At 50.4% G+C, this 17,104-nt stretch overlaps 1 protein-coding gene across 2 annotated transcripts in view; it reads left to right on the forward strand.

Moving 5' to 3' along the window:
* DOP1A (DOP1 leucine zipper like protein A) overlaps positions 1 to 17,104 on the forward strand; it is a 1,079,867-nt gene that overhangs the window by 726,498 nt on the left and 336,265 nt on the right. For both annotated transcript variants that reach the window (XM_086926553.1, XM_086926552.1), the window contains one exon: positions 10,373 to 10,507. In XM_086926553.1, coding sequence (XP_086782679.1) covers positions 10,373 to 10,507 — 135 coding nt within the window. The remainder of the gene's footprint in view (positions 1 to 10,372; positions 10,508 to 17,104) is intronic.

Genomic DNA, 17,104 nt, shown 5'->3' on the forward strand with positions numbered 1-17,104 from the left:
AGGTTAATATGAGCAAATCAGTGGCGCTAGACCTCTCGTTAGCAGCGCCCACCCGCGCCTACCTGCAGGGACTCTTCTCCTTTCCTTGGGCTGCGAAGGCTATTCCTTATCTACGGATTCAGCTGGCGGCCACATTACAGGGCACGGTCCGTCTCAACTATGCTCGGCTCCGGCAGACGGTCCGGTCAGAGCTGGGTAGATGGAGACATCTACCTAGCTCTGGCTGGGCAAAGTGGTGGCTATTAAAATGACGATCCTGCCGCAAGTCCTTTACATGTTAAGCGCCATCCCTATGAAACCTCCGGAGGGCTGGATTTGCCAGACCCAATCTGAATTAGCGCAGTTCATATGGAACGGAAGGCGGCCGAGGATGAAACTTTGATTGGCAATGCTGCCTCCTGAGAGTGGGGGACTGGGGCTGCCAGATTTGTTGTTATATTATCAAGCAGCGCAACTACGAACATTAGTGGAATGGAGCAGGTGGGAGTCTGAGAAGCACTGGCTCTTTCAGGACCAGGCAGTTGCGGGCCGCACGCTTCCAGAAGTTCTCTTCCTGCGAAGGCAGCACCGACCCCCTAAACTCTACGCCTCGTATATTACGAGAACTCCACTGGAAGTGTGGGATCTCATGAATATTATGCATGAGTTGACATCTTTCCCATCGCCACTGACGCCCATACTGAACAATCCGGATTTCAGTCCTGGCCAAGATACAGCGGCCTTTGCCCGGTGGAGCCCGGCGGGATGTAGGATCCTATTCCACTTGTACACGGCGGAGGGAGTCATCCCCTTTGATGCCTTCCAGCGAGAATATGACATGCCCGAGGAGGAGCGGCTCCGGTATCTCCAGGTGCGGCATTGGGCGCTCCATGGGCAGATTAGAGGTGGGGCGGACCGCAGACTCAGCGCATACGAATACTGGTTGATCACGAGGAAAACGGATCGGAAACTCATATCGGATTTATACCGCATGTTGTTAGGCAGATACACACACATCTACAACTCTGGGAGGGCGCGGTGGGAGAGGGACCTGGGACGCACGCTCAGCAATAAAGAGTGGGAGGGCATCTGTTACCGGGCTCAACACTCTGCCTACCACATGGGCTTGACTGACACCCTCACTAAAATCACCACGTATTGGTACTACACCCCGGAGAGGCTCAATGAGATTGATCGTACGCGAGATGTATCCTGTTGGCGCGGGTGTGGAGAGAGGGGTTCGTTGGTTCACCTACTATGGGATTGTACTCACCTGCAGGAATATTGGAAGCTAGTCTTAGACGAGGTGGACTCACACTTTGACACAACACTCCCAAGATTCCCTGCCTACGTGTTGCTGGGCCTGCCTAATCCCATTACTTACCCGCAGCGTGCCCGTCGGAGTAGACTGATGGCCATAGCCCTGGGCTCTGCGCTGCAGAACATCCTAGCCCATTGGCGTACCACACACATTCCCACCTTTCAGGGCTGGTTACATCGTCTCTGGAACATTTTGGGAATGGAGAAGCTGTCCCTGCTTGCAAAGGGGGAAGGGGACAAATACCCAGACTTGTGGCAGCCCTTCTTAGCTCTGTAGGCCACGGAGTTTAGGGAAGTGACCTGTCCTAGATATCTACGCCTATTGAGACTATCGCAGGGTGAAGACTCGGAAACATCCAGTTAGATGATACAGCAAAAGCAGGAGGGTACTGGACCTGGAACAGGGGTGGTGGGTGGGTAGTTTGGGGGGCGGCAGGGTTCGGGGAAGGGAGTTTGGTTGTTGTTTTTATGCTTGGATACTCACGTGCTCCTCCGGACAGAACTTTCAACAGTGGCAGAAGGCCCTCAGCGATGTTGTGCCTTTTTCGCGCTACTGTCAGCCCTCTGTTTGCGCTACCTAGAGCCACATTACTGTCATGGTCATGTATTGCACGGACTATTCCTTGTGTATGTCATTTTATGTCAATAAACAGATTTAATACTAATTATTTGTAGTTTTATATAGCAGGAACATGACCCTTCCCGGTATCGGAACACTGTGCATATTGTTATCAAATCATATGATAGCAGCTTTTGCATTAGGTTTGTGGGTGCGTGCTTGATGTGCTAAGGCACACTACAGTCTGGAATTTGATTCCTGAGTGTGGTCTTTTCAAAGCACTGCTTTAGAGACAAATAAAGAGTTTTATTTGAGTTGGTTCATCTTCCACTCAGTATATGCAGAGTTCCTAAGCATGTCATGACCTCTATCATCCTTTCTGAATCCATCAACGGGCATATATATATATACATATATATACATATATATATACATATACACGCCACAGTGTGGTTCGGAAGGACTGGTGTTTTGTCATTTTTAGAGAACTGTGATAATGGTAACGAGCGTGAAGGTGAACACTTTGCCATCCCACTGGGGTTTGTTTATTTAGCAGCATAAAATAGAGATTGACACTAAAACCCAATGGGGTGTTACTTAATAATGCAGGACTACAAGTACCATAGTGCCAAGGAGCCCGATGAGGGTGGGGCATCAATTTGAATAAAACACGTGACTGCATTCTCAGTGCGATTTTCTGCTTTCCTGTAGCCAGTGAACAAGGGCAGTGGCCCGAAACATGTTTGGCTGGAGCGCGATTTTGACAGGGTTAATCATCGTGCTTGCTGCACGCTCATGAAAGGAACGGAGATTCACCAGGAGAGGCTTTCCCCACAAAGAGCAACCTTTGTTTGATGTGTATATATATATATATATATATATATATATATATATATATATATATATATATAGTATGGCTTTCGTTATGGTAACATGAGGTAGGGCTGTATGGGGAGGTGATTTTACAGGCAATGGAGAATTCCAGAACTTAGACCCAGCTTGCACATAATTTTGTTAATGCATACGATCTCATCCACGAGAAGGCAAAATTACTTTGTGCTTTTCGTGCTTTTCTTGGCTTGCCCCTGTATGAATTCATTATTGCCGTGGGACAAGGTAACCGTAGCCTCCTTCCCTTTATCCCTTAATTTGTGATTGCTTACACCTTATAAATGTGTTACTGAGAATTACTCTGTCGAGGTTGTTTTAAAAAAAAAAAAATGCAGAACTCTAGGGCCAGTTGAGAGGACGCCCATCTTAGCTTACCACGACTCTCTTGCTGATCCAGCACAGTTTGGAAAGGGGCGACCAATCGGTCCCCCCGAACGTATGGTCGAGTACCACGATCCCCCCGGGAAGCCATCTTGGGCGGGAGGCGAGTCTCGGCTGGTATGCCCGAAGCGGCGTAGCCGGGGCGCGCCTTTTTCCCGCCCTCGAGTGGGCTGGCCTAGACACCAACACGGCCGGCCACGCCCTTGGAGGCAGGCGGGGGCGGGTTCACGCCCACCCTGAAGACGGATAAAAGGAGCGGAAGCCAACAAAGCATCCTCTTGTTCCTGTGCTCTGAAGCTGCACCTCCCCGCTGCACGTGAGCTCGAGAAGGAACGAAGAGCAATTTTGAGCGTTGTAATCCCTCTTTTTGTCTTACAGATATCCCGTCTAAGAATGCCCAAGAAGGTCGGAAAGCGGGTCGGTACCGATGAGATGCTCCGTATGCTCATGAAGGAGATAACCGATCTGAAGAGAAAGGTTGAGGCCAAGGACGGGGAGGGAGGACCGAAACGGCCTTTACCGGGAACAATTCCCGGTGGAAAGAGCAAGAGGCCCAGAAGGGGAGCACTTGGGGGGGAGACCCCGGTTCCCGAAGCGCCACGAGAAGAGCCAACCCCGGCGCCAAAGGAGGGGAACCCAATCCCTGTGATGGTCACCCCTGCGAACAGGGAGGATATGCCCCCCGAGTTAGCGGCGCAATTGGCAGCGTGGTTGGGAAACGATAGCGAGGGCGCCACGGCTGACGACGCCCGGGCAGTGATGAGACAACTGCGGGAATCGAGGGAGGCTGCGAAAGCTCCATCTCCTGTTCCCCCGCAGGTCCCAGCGGTTGGAAGTACAGCAGGCCCAAGTTCGGCGACAAGCGTGGGGTCTACTTCAGGTAAGCGGCCATTGCCGATTGCGGGGGGGGACTCTGCACCTTCTCGAAAGGAGAAGATTGCCCAGCACGTCCCACTAGAAGTCAAGGAGTTGATTTGGGCGGACAAATATGTAAACATGTTTTCATTGCTTACCGACCATTACGAGATCGAGCATGTAAAGAGTCAAAAGGAGCTCATGCATCCGAGTGTTTGGCGCGCTAAAATGGCCGCCTTTAAGGTTGATGAGACCATTGGTACTTGGGGCAGAGCGTGGGGAATTTTTACTTCCATCATGGGGGAACGCAGACCTGAGTTGTTGACCGAGTTACCCATCTATCAGTCACGTATTATGGAGTATTCTGTGGCATATGGGGGCAATCAGTGGTTCTGCTATGATAATCTGTTTAGAAAAGCTAAGGAACACAACCCGTTGTTGTCCTGGGACTGTTACGACTCTGTGTCTTGGCAAAAAATGGAGAGTACAGGGATGTTGAAGGTGCCATTAGTAGGGAGTAACGGGGGGGAATCCTCCCGCCAAAACTCTGGGACGCCCTTTCGGACAGGTACAGGTAACGAGTCCCACACGAAGCCGAGTGGCAACACAGGTAAAAGGGGGATATGTTGGAATTTTAACAGGGGCAAATGTACCAGGCCCCAGGGGTCATGCAAATTCAGACATGAGTGTGGGGGATGCGGGCAGCCATCCCATCCTGAGTCCATGTGCAGAGCCAAAACGGGTGATAACGGTGGTAAGGGAGGCGCCAAACAGGTCTAATATAGTCCGAGGGGCGCCTTTACCGACCCCGATTGATACCATGGCAATGATTCCTTGGCTCAGCGAATACCCAGATTATGCTTCCGCTGGGGTGTTGCGGAACGGGTTTTCATATGGTTTCCGCATCCCAGTGGGGGATTTTCAGGGGGTACCGGACTGTAAGAATCAAATGTCGGTCTTACAGCACACGGCGGTGGTTCAGGTAAAGATTAGGAAAGAGGTGACTCGAGGTCGTGTCGCCGGTCCATTCGATTTTCCGCCAGTTGCTAATTTTGTGTGTTCTCCTCTAGGGGTGGTTCCCAAGAAGGACCCGGGGGAGTTTCGGCTAATACACAATTTGTCAGCCCCACATGGTCTTTCCGTAAATGATGCGATAGATCCGGAAGTATGTTCGGTGCGGTACGCATCTTTCGATGAGGCCGTCGCCATGTTGAATCGCCTGGGGCCCGGGACGCTGATGGCCAAATCGGACATCGAGTCAGCGTTCCGGTTGCTCCCGGTACACCCAGACGATCAGCGTCTCCTTAGTTTCCAGTTTCAGGGTCGCTATTACATGGATAAATGTATGCCAATGGGATGCTCGATTTCATGTGCCTATTTCGAGAAATTCAGTTGTTTTCTGCAGTGGGTATTCACGAGGAAGACAGGTTTTCAACATGTTATGCACTATCTCAATGACTTTCTGTTTCTGGGGGCAGCCGGGGATTCTGAGTGTGGACAGGCCTTACATGAATTTTGTGTCCTAATGAATCAATTTGGTGTGCCATTGGCGCCAGGTAAGACTGTCGGTCCCTCGACCTTGATCGAGTTTCTGGGGATCGAGCTCGACTCAGTGGAAGGTTGTTTTCGTTTACCTAAAGAAAAGGTGTTAAAATTCAGGTTATCCCTTGAGACATGTATTCGTGCAACGAAAGTGAACTTGCATCAATTGCAACAGGTGGTGGGTCAGTTGAATTTTGCCCTAAGAGTAATGCCGATGGCGCGCCCCTTTTCCCGCTCGATTGCACAGTCCATGGTCGGCTTGAAGGAAGGACATCATCGTACGAGACTCTCGGCAGAGGTTCGCCAGGACATGCGCATTTGGATTGCATTCCTGGCGGATTTCAATGGTCGAATTGTCTGGAATAAACCAGCAGTGTCTTCCGAGGAGTTGGGACTATGGACAGACTCGGCGGGGAGTGTGGGTTTTGGCGCCATATTGGGTACACAATGGTCGGCTCAAAAATGGCCGTCATGGTGGCATGAGTGCGGGTTGACGAGTAACATTGCTTTTCTCGAACTATTCCCTATTCTGGTGGCCTTGAGAACATGGCCAGAAGGGTTTAGGGGTCACTCTGTGGTTTTCTGGTCTGATAACATGACCGTGGTTGAGTGTATCAATAGTCAGGCAGCACGTTGCAAATTGATTCTCCGATTACTCAAGGAAATTGTGTTGTTGTGCATGCAACTAAATGTACTGTTTAGGGCGCGGCACGTGCCGGGGGTGATGAACCAAGCGGCTGATGCGCTCTCTCGTTTCCGTATGCAGGCCTTCTGGGGTTTTCTGCCCACAGCGGACCCGGTGGCGGCACCCTTTCCCGAAGCTCTCTGGTCTCTCGGTGCCCCGAACTACAAGACCTCGTGGGAGAGAGTTTAGCACCCAGGACGAGGAAGGCATATGAAGGGGCGTTCCGTTCCTATTGGGCCTTTTTGGGTACTTCCGGGAGGGAGCTTTGGGGTCTGGAAGAGTCTGTAGTAAGATTCCTGCTCTCTTTACGTCACGCAGGCAAGTCAGTAGCTACGGCCCAGAGGCATCGGGCCGCCATTTCCTTCATGGCAAGGGCTCATGGGATCCAGGACCCGACAGCGTCTTTCGTTGTGCAGAAAGCGCTACGGGGGTGGCAACGCCTTGAGGGTCGCAGAGTAGACGATAGGCACCGATAGGTTTGGATAGGTTGGCCCTGTTATTATCCGTGCTACCGGTAACATGTTCATCCCAGTACGAAGCAGTGTTGTTCCGAGCCGCATTTGCATTAGCATTCCATGGGGCTATGCGGGTAAGCGAATTAGTGGCAAAGAACAAGCAGGATACGATGGGGGGACTGTGCCGGGAACACATTCAGGTCAGAGAGGAGACGATGACGGTCTCGTTTGTAAAGTCCAAATCCGATCAGGATGCAATCGGGGACTGCGTAATCATCCAGAGGATCCCCGGGTCTGCCATGTGCCCTGTTGGGTGCGTAGAAGCATATTTAGCGCAGAGGGTGGCAGCATGGGGGGGGACCTTGTTAAGACACGCTGACGCCACCCCACTGACGAGGTTTCAGTTTCAGCGGGTGCTTGCGATGTCGATTTCTGCCGCGGGCTTGAACCCCGGCGACTTTGGGACCCATTCCTTTCGGATAGGGGCTGCTACGGAAGCTACAGCCAGGGGTCTGAATGTTGAACAAATAAAACGTGTGGGGCGTTGGTCCTCGAACTGTTATAAGAGGTATGTACGGTTGCACATGTTGTGAAGCTGTAACGATGTACTCACGCTTCTTGTTTTTGTTTGGTTTTCAGTTGCGCAAGCCTACGAGGCGGGGCGGACTGTCCAGTCGACCCGACACCGGGGGGCCAGCGGTCAGACATTGCCGGCTGTGAAAAAGGAGGTGTGGGTCGTGGGCCACTCACACGTGAGGCGTGCCGCGGACGTATTCAAAGCAGGTGACATGATTCACGTGGCTGGGGAATACGGGTACAGTGTGTCCTTCTACGGAAAGGGCGGGCTCTGTATTGACCAGTTTCGATCATTTTTCGAGGGTTTGTTAGGGCGGACAAGGTCACCGCCGTCTGTAGTCATAGTACATCTTGGGGGCAATGATTTGGTGACCACTGGTAGACGACTTCTTCTTGAGGCGATGCTTTCCACGGTAAGTTGGTTGGCGAGAAGAGTTCCAGGGTGCACAATTGCATGGTCCCATATGATCCCACGGAAAGTGTGGCGGGGGGCTATTTCTGTTTCTGCGTTGAATCATTCAGTAAGGAAAATTAATAATAAAATGAGTAGATTGTTTCGTTCAAGTACACTGCATTCTGTCTCGCATGGTTGTATTAAAGGGGACAGTATGTATTTGGGGGATGGTGTTCATTTGTCCCGGGTGGGGAACGAATTACTCATAGGAGACTTCATAGCATGGTTAAGGAGTTTACAGCATGACCTTTAGGTAGGATTGTTTTGTGGGGGGTCCGGATAGCCGGTCAACTATCCGGCCTGTGGCGGTAAGGTCATGATCGGTGAGCAGTAATTGGAAGATCCCTATGAGGGGGCGTCACCCATTACGGATGGGAGCGCGCGGGGGAGGTGGCCAATTGGCCCCTCAACGGGGAGGCGGTCCTGTCTAAGGAGAGGCCGCCGGAAGGAAAGGAAAGGTGGTCAAGGCCCCTTCCTGGATAGGAGGGGCTACGGCCCCTCCTGGGGAATTTCCCGGGGCCAGGACATCTGCGACGGCAGATGGGTAAGTTGTGTGGGGTGCGGGAGGGGGTTTACGCTACCTTTTAGACACCTCACACGAGTCCTCGAACGACCGTTAAATGGCGTCGAGTTTATTTGGGCCCCCGTCAAGTACAAAGGGAAATTGGTAAATGCACTTGAGATACGCCTCTGTGCGGTCGCCCCTCTCACAAGTGAGGGGGGTATTTCTGGTTTAGGGATCTGACACCGGTTACGACCTTGCCGTTGGCCCTTAACGTTAGGATGTACAATTTCAAGTCAAATGTTTTGTAGGATGTTAGTTCGGCTAGGAGAACCTTTGTATTAGAGATCTGTTAAGGTTAGCCAACATCGTAATGTGGAAATTAAATTGTACATTATATGAAACTGTTATTTTAATGTTTTCTTTTGTTTCATATTTTAATAAATACGGCCGGGAAGGGTGACTCCCTTCCCGCCTTCCAAAAATTCAAGAACTGTTTCCGGTTTCCCAATTCTTGGGGATTGTGTTGAGAGGGGGTGGCGGGTATCTCGGCCATATGTGTTTTTCTGCCAGCTGGTGAGTACTAAATACTCCTTTGGTGATACATATTACTGTTTATCATCCTCGTGAGGCTTGTCTTTTGCCTGGAAATTGTCCTTACTGCTAGGAGCTCCGACTGACACTTAAAATGTTTATCCTGTGCTTTTTGCCTCTTCCTCAGAGGTTATTGTGGCTGATAGCATTATAACTTTAAGCCATATCTGGTCTGAGGTTGATCATTTTAAATAACTGACTAGCATAACTCTAGGGCACCTGCCCTAAAATATCCTTCTAATCAGCTCTCATTCTTTGTACTGTAATTTCTCTATGACCCCTTTATAGGCTCAAGATGACCTTTAGAGGATTAGGTCCCATAACATTCCTCTTGACATGTATGAGGTTATTCACCCCATTCTATGTGCGTGAGTAAAGTCTTTACAAATGCTGATTTTTTTTGTTGGAATTATTTTACATGTAAATCTGTAAATACCAGATAAACTGTGTTGCCATTTATACTACTGCCATGTCACAATTGAGCTGTTCTAGTTTGTCTTATGATTGACATAGCTTTAGCTAACTCCCCAATAATATGATACCTCCTTCCACTGTTAAAACCAAGATGTGCAAACGGAGATGTCTTCATCAGTAATGCCTACTGGAATCCATTGTGCATTAGGGCAGCTAAAAAATCTCAATAAACTACAAACATTATAAATACTAGTCAGCCTTCCTGGGGCATGTCAAAAATCATGGGAACGAATCATGGTCAGAGTTACAGAATTGACCGTCCCAGTGGAGGTGCATTGGCACCTCCTGGAGGTTATAGGGGAAGAGACAAGGCCCAAATATCCCAAAATGTGGCTGATACTTGCATCAGGATGTGGGGAGCTAATGTCCCGCCAGCAGTGGCAGAATGGGAGTTTGACCTTGATTGGTGCCATTTACCTTGATTGGTGCCAGCAAGCCAAAAAAGTGATCTACCAAAGCTGAGGCTGCCCTCGAAACTGGCAGACGATATGGTGCTTATGGAGAGCCTATAGAGGTCAGGCGACTGCCTTTAATTTGTGCTACATTGTATTGTAACTGTGTACTCTGCTAGGTTCTCATTGTAGAATTTTGTCTTACTCAATCAACTGATTTTTATTGCCAACTACCAAATGTGGTTTTATCCTGCCTTTACTGTGTTAATCTTGTGCATAACCCTATGTTGATATGCTGAGCAACTGTTTAACACAAATATGTTTAAAATAAATAAATCATAGCATGTGTTATCTGGTGTATCAAAAACTACATTTGCTTTCAGTGAAACGGGGTTACCTATTCATGATCACCTTCCTGGTTCCTAAACCTGTCCAAGACTTCTACTAGCCATACATGTTGCAATAGACTGTTACTGTACATCTACAATATACTTTTCATATCAATAGAATATGATTTTTCATGACCTTCACAGTCATACCAAGACGACCATGCTTCAACTCTAAGCCACTAACTACATCCAGAGATTAGGCTTGGGGTGCATGCCATCTAAGCATCTACCCCCGTAAGTCCCTGAAGAAGACACTGTTATAACCTACCTGGATTTATGTCGAGATATTGTATTGAATGCTCTAACCAAATGGATTTTTTTCAGGTAATATCAATCGCTACAGAAGAACAACTTTTGCTGGTTGAGTTAGTCCGCTCTATTAGTGTGATGCGAACAGAAACGGTGATACAGACTGTAAAGGAAGTTTTAAAGCAGCCACCAGCTATAGCTAAACACAAGGTATGTTTTGGTGTGAAGAAAGCTAAGTATATTTCAATGGTGCAATAGCTGTCTAGTAAGAGAATATGTTATGTTATTCAGTATTTGTCATAGCGCACGTCCCATCCCCGAGGGGACATCTCCGTGCTTGATATAGCAGAGAGTCAGGAACTGCTAGTTAAAACAGCCAGGTTCTAAGCTGTTTCTTGAAGCCAGCAAAATCCATACACGCCCTAATGGCCAAGGGAAGTTTGTTCAAGTGGAATGGGGTCAGGTAAGAGAAGGTTCATCCTCTGTATTTAGATGTGTGGATGCGTAGAGGGCAGGGAAGGAACTGATTTTTTTATCTCTGATTTCTGTCAGGGCAGTGAGGTCTCAATTTGTCCTGTAAATATTTCAGTCCTTTAGCTGCCCAAGCCTTGTGTGTCAAGCAGAGAAGTTTGAAGATTGCTCTCTTATTTTATACGGAACCAATGCAAGGTTCTAAGCAAAGGGAAAGTTTGGATGACTGGAGGCTGTTTATTAACCAGTCTGGCTGCAGTGTTTTGGACCACCTGCAGCTTGGCATGGAGAGATGCGTTGATGTTACTACGAGCGCATTACCATAGTCAAGGCGGCAAATAATCAGGGCCTGGATGAGAGTCTTGTGACAGTCCCATGGCTGCCATTGGAAAATCCTTTTGAGGAGGCGCATTATCCCGAAACATGTACCACATGTGTAAGTCACATAGTCCTTCATTGAGAGCTTGTTGTCAAAAAGGATGCCCAAGTTCCTTGCTTCTAAGAGCGGTGGCAGGCCAAGTTCCATCGGCCGCTAGTCCTCAGCCCAATAGAGATGAGCCTTTCCAAGAAGTAGTATATCTGAAAGAGACGGCTAGTTATAGATTCTTACATTAGAATTACCCCCAGGCGTCAGACTGGATCGAGAGAATTTTTTTCTTAGCTGTAACCCAGCACGTTGGTGGGTGGCTTCGGTCGACTCCGCATCCATCGTCTGCGTCATGGTCACCGGGATGATGTTGCGGTGCCTACGCGCTGACTTCAGTTCTTTTTTTTTTTCGCACCAGTCTAGCGCAGATCCAGAGCGAGCTATCCCATAGTCACTTTATGACCAAACTTTTTCAATGTTTTGTCAACTTCTTTTTGGAGTCTTTGACTCCTGGTGCGTGAGGGATGTCCCAACGAAAGACCGGGTTCAAGCCTTGCAACGCTTTAACAAGCTGATGGACCCACACCTCGTTTGGCTTTGTTATTGTTATTGTTAATTTAGTCTTATTAGGCGCACAGCTACCCAAGGGTTTCCCAGCGCCGCCTGTCAGGGTAGAGCAAGAACAATAGATAGACTCTACATAATAAACAGCCAGGATTTTAAACGCTTACTGTAGTTCACGTAACTGGTTTCAGTCCGAAGTGCCATCGGAAGGGACTTCCACATCAGTGGACCAAGATAAGAAAACGACCGGCAACCCATCCGGGAAAGCCTGATCCTCGGCACCGTGAAGTTGGCCTGTGTGGCTGAACGTAAAGTATGAGATGGAAGGTAAAGATGAACTAAAGCATTCAGATATTGAGGTGCTTTGCCACTTTTAATTCTGAACATATAGCTCAAGGCTTTGAATTTTAATCTGTTCTCAACCCTGACCCAATGCAGGTCACGAAGAGAGCCTGAAACAGAAGCTATTTTGGGGTTCTGGCAGAGTAGCCTGGCTGCCGCGTTTTGGACCAGTTGCCACTTTCGTAGTACATCCTTAATGGCTCCAAGATATAAAATGTTGCCATAATCCAGCCTAGATGTAATAAGGGCATGGACCACAGTACGTTGTGTGGAAAATGGCATCATCCAGAATATTTTTCTGAGTCATTTAAGGATGGTAAAACAAGTGGACAACACTTTCACCGCTTACTGCCTCATTGAAAGTTGTTCGTCGATTATGACCCCTAAATTCTGAACCTGCTGACTAGGTAGGGGTAGGACATCCATTTCAGATGGCCAGTGTCGGGGCCCCATAACTCCTTTTTTCTGCCCAGTAATAGCACCTTAGTCTTCTCTCCGTTAAGTTTAAGCAGGTTGGCTTGCATCAAATTCTGCAATGTTTCTCAAACCCTTTGGTGTCTGGAGTGCCATAACCTGAGGTCGTGCTCCGACTGCCGGGCCATGAATCCAAGTGTTTGCGGGAGCGGTCCTGATAGCGCTTGGAGGCCTGGTGGTCAGCTCTGCGCCGCTAACGGTCTCGTTCGAGAAAAAGGTCTTGCGGAGCCCCCATACCTCGTTGCACTCCAAGTCTTTGAGTCTTCGGGTAAATCAAAGCAAAAGAAGGAGGCAAAGAAGCACCGGTGCACTATGACTTTTCCCCATCGGTCAGCTGACGTAATGCAGGACTCAGAGCACTGTTGCTCTAAGGCTCCGTCTCCAGTGCCTCCTTCAGGGACTGCTCCATGACTCCACCCGTTTCCAGGAGCTGGAGTATCCCCGGCTCAACTACACAAGTTGTACGAGGCCCTCCACCTCCTCTTCGGGTGGCCCGACTCCACTGGCATGCCTTCGGGCCCCAGGGAGCCAGTCGGGGTCCTAGACTTTTGATGCCGGCGGCTCCAGCCCTGGCTGGCCTCTGCAGATCCAGGCCTTACTCGACCTTCCACTGTGCCGATCCCTGCGATGATGCCCCCGGTGCCGGCTATGCCCTTGGCACCGGCCATGCCCCTGGCCGACCTCATACCCATCCTCACTCCCGAGATAAACCATTAGCCGGACTGACGTTACTGGACATCGGACCCGATGCCGGAGGATACTTTAGTTTTCCTGTTCCCTACCGCCCAGAAGGTGGTGATGGGGACTGGGAGGGGAGTGTGAACCCTTTGGCAGACCAGCTAGAAGGACCGGACTGGAGAGAGGACCTGGGTGACGCCAGTGGTCTGGGCACTTCACCAGACCTTAGTATCTCCCCCTACCGTGGCTATGGAGAAGGGAGCGTCTTACGCTCTGGTGGTGCGAGGGGGGGGGGGGGGGCGAGGTCTTGGGCCTTGAGCTCCCTTTAGTGGCAGTCAGGACTAACCTCTCAACAGAGGTACTTTAGCTTGCAGCATCCACTTCTGAACCCCTGCCCTTCAATGAAGCCCTCACTGACGTCCTCCTGTGGAGAGGACAATTGCCCGCCGCCATGGCCCGGCCCCGGGCCACCCAGTTTTCCTCACCCAACACTTCCCCCGAGAGCTTGGTGGTCCAAGCCTCTTCGTCCAAGGGTGCATTCCATACTGCAATCCAAGAAGCTGGATCACCTTGGGAAGCGCATGTTCTCTTCCTCCAGCTTAGCACTGTACGTTGTGAACACCGCGTGTCTCTTGGACCGATACTCCCACACCACCTGGGACTCACTTTCGTAATTGCTGCCTCCATGCCCGGAGGAGACCTGAGCCTTTCTCTCCCAGGCAGGCAGATGGGCGAGACACAGCCAAATTCACAATAAGATGTGGACTGGAAACCACCAACTCACTAAGCAGAACGATTGCCACATCAGTAGCCCTTCAGAACTACGCCTGGTTAACGACATCTGGCTTTTTGGGGGATGTCCAGTCTACCTTGACTGACATGCCCTTTGATGGCCGTCATCTTTTTGGCGACAAAGCAGACTGCGCTGGAGTACATTAAATAAAGATTCTCGGGCTACGGACAGATCTTTGGGCCTCACTGTGCCTTCCCGAACACTCCAGTTTGCTTTTCGTCCCTTGTGTGGCTATGCAAGGGGTGCTCTGCCACATCCAGCCCAGCCCAGCCCAGCCTAGCCACCAGTACACGCAAACTGCCCAACCTCTGCGTGGCCACATACATGGTATCCAGCGTCCTCGCGGGTCTGGGAGCCAGCGGGTGGACCAGTCCACCCTTCCCCCCGCCTCAGCCTCCAAGCCTTCCTAGTCTGACCTTTCAGGCCCATCAACGGCCAGTGTGCGCCAGGATTCGCCACCACCTCCCCCACTGGCAATCCATCACGTTGGACAGGTGGATTTTGCAAATAGTCCGAAGGGGCTACTCCCTCCCTTTGAGACTACTACTCCCTCCCCTTTGAGACTACTCCTTCCTCCATGGCACGATCTTCCGATCGCATGTTGGGGGATCATTTGGTGCTTCTCCGCCAGGAAGTTTCATCTCTCTTGGCCAAGGGAGCTATGTAGAGGGTCCCTGAGCCAGAAGTAGGTTGTGGCTGCTATTCCTGCAACTTTTTGGTACCCAGGAAGGACAAAGGCCTGTGTCCTATCCTGGACCTTAGGACCCTCAACAACTTCCAGCAAAAGAAGAAGTTCAAAATGCGTTGGCTGAGATCCTGTCAGCCCTTGACCCTGGAGACTGGATGGTGGCGCTGGACTTGCAGGATGCCTATTTCCACATCCCCATCCTGCCAGCCCACATGCGCTATTTACAGTTCACGATAGGCCACAAGCCTTTTCAGTTCACTGTGCTCCCCTTTGGCCTTACCAGTGCACCTCTGGTGTTCACGAAGGTGATGGCGGTGGTCGCAGCTCATCTGCGCAGATCAGGGGTTCCAGTCTTCAACTATCTCAATGATTGGCTGTTGAAGCCGGCTCGCCCCAGGCTGTCGTCTCCCACCTCCAGACTACAGTGGACCTCCTGCATCTGCCTGATGTTCACTATCAATGTGCCGATATCACACCTGACACCCTCTCGGGCGCTCCCTTTCATCAGAGCTGTTCTAAACGTACTGCAGTTTTGGATCTATCCTCCCTCGCACTGAGTCTGGGATATTTGGGCTATGATACCGATGTTTCAGACTTGATCCCGAATTTTAGTGATAATGACCCTGAGGCTGCTGGGCCTCATGGCCTCATGGCCTCCTGTATCCTGCATTTGGATCATGCCAGATGGCATATGCGGGCTCTGCAGTGGAACCTGAAGTTCCAGTGGGTGCAGCATATGGGGAACCTTTCCGACTATGTCCAGATCTCAGAGGGAACAGCACCAAAACTGCAGTGGTGGTTAACAAACCAAGCTTGAGTCCCTCCTCCCTCCCCAGCCAGATCTCCCAGTAGTTATAGATGTGTCACTCCTGGGATGGGGCGGCCATCTGGGAGAGGCGGAGATCAGAGGCATCTAGTCTCCGGCAGAGTCCGAGCTCCATATCAACCTGATGGGGCTCCGGACGATCCGTTTCGCACTGAAGGCATTCCTTCCCTCTTTCAAGGGGAAAGTGGTGCAGGTGTTCACAGACCACACCTCCACCATGTGGTTCTGCAACAAACGGGGTGGGTGGGGTCATGGACCCTATGTCAAGAGGCTCTTTGCCTCTGGACATGGCTGGAACATCAGGGCATGACCCTGGTGGTTCAACACCTGGCAGGTCTCTGAACGCCAGGGTGGACGAACTCAGCCATCGGTGCCTGGTAGATCATGAATTGCGTCTTCACTCAGAGGTGGCGCAAGGTCTCTGTCAGCAGTGGGGAGAGCTTTGGTTAAATCTGTACGCCACCAAAGAGAACGCGCAATGTCAGCAGTTCTGCTCGTTGAAGTTTCCCAGGCGGCACTTGCTCGTTGAAGCTTTTCGTCAGAGTGAAACTGCGGCCTCCTGTACACCTTTCCACCTGTACCACTTCTCCCCAGAGTGCGGAAGAAGATCAAGCGGGACAGGGCCCAAGTTATTCTTGTGGCTCCGGACTGGGAACGGAGAATATGGTATCCAGAGCATGCCATCAATCCTCCACTCAGATTACCCTTTTGGGGGTATCTTCTGTCGCAGCAGCAGGGGATGGTTCTTCACCCATACCTGTCCAGCCTTGCTTTGAGATTGAGTGGCGGCTGTTAAAAGCTTTTGACCTTCCACCCGAAGTCTGTAATGTCATCTTGGCCGATAGGTGTCCCTCCATTAAAACTGTATACGCCTGTAGATGGAACAATTTTGTGGCATGGTGCACAGCAAAGGCTGTGGAGTGGAGAAGTGTGGCTCAGGGGTTAGAGGCGGCAGACCCGGAAGCTGAGATCGGCCCTGGACCAGGGTTCAATTCCGCGCCTCGGCGGGTCTTGGGCTCAAAAATTCCACGGACTCGATAATTCTCGCTCCGGTGCCTTCTCAACTCAGGGGTTCACACTCTGCGACTCTGGGCAATAGCTTGCTTAATCTCCACAACGGCCCCTCGCGGCGGGATGCCTGGCTTTCACCTTGTGGATACCCTGCCGGGGTTATCTCACAGGGGAATACCAGGACGGGTTCCCTAAGCAAGCGCCGGGAAACCCTTTGTGGGTAGCTGTGCGCTATATAAGCTCAAATACATTTACATTTACATTTACATCTCCTTTCTGCCCTTTTTTCAGAGGTCCTCCTGTATATACTTTCTTCAGCCCAGCAGGGCTCTGCTCTGGGCACTCTTAAAGGCTACCTTGCAGTTATTTCTGCTTTCCTTCAGCAACCAGATCAGCCTTCTTTATTCAAGTCCCCTGTTGTAAATGGATTTTTTAAGGGCATTACTCATCTCTTTCCTCCATCTCCGTTCATGATGCCCCAGTGGAACTTGATGCTTGTTGTAACTTATGTTATGTGTGCTCCCTTCAAGCTCCTTCACAACTGTCTGCTCAGGCTCCCCACTCTGAAAACTGCTTTGATTGTTGCCATCACC

The sequence above is a fragment of the Lissotriton vulgaris genome, chromosome 6 (genome assembly GCF_964263255.1).
Source record: "Lissotriton vulgaris chromosome 6, aLisVul1.2, whole genome shotgun sequence".
Classification (NCBI taxonomy): Eukaryota; Metazoa; Chordata; class Amphibia; order Caudata; family Salamandridae; genus Lissotriton; species Lissotriton vulgaris.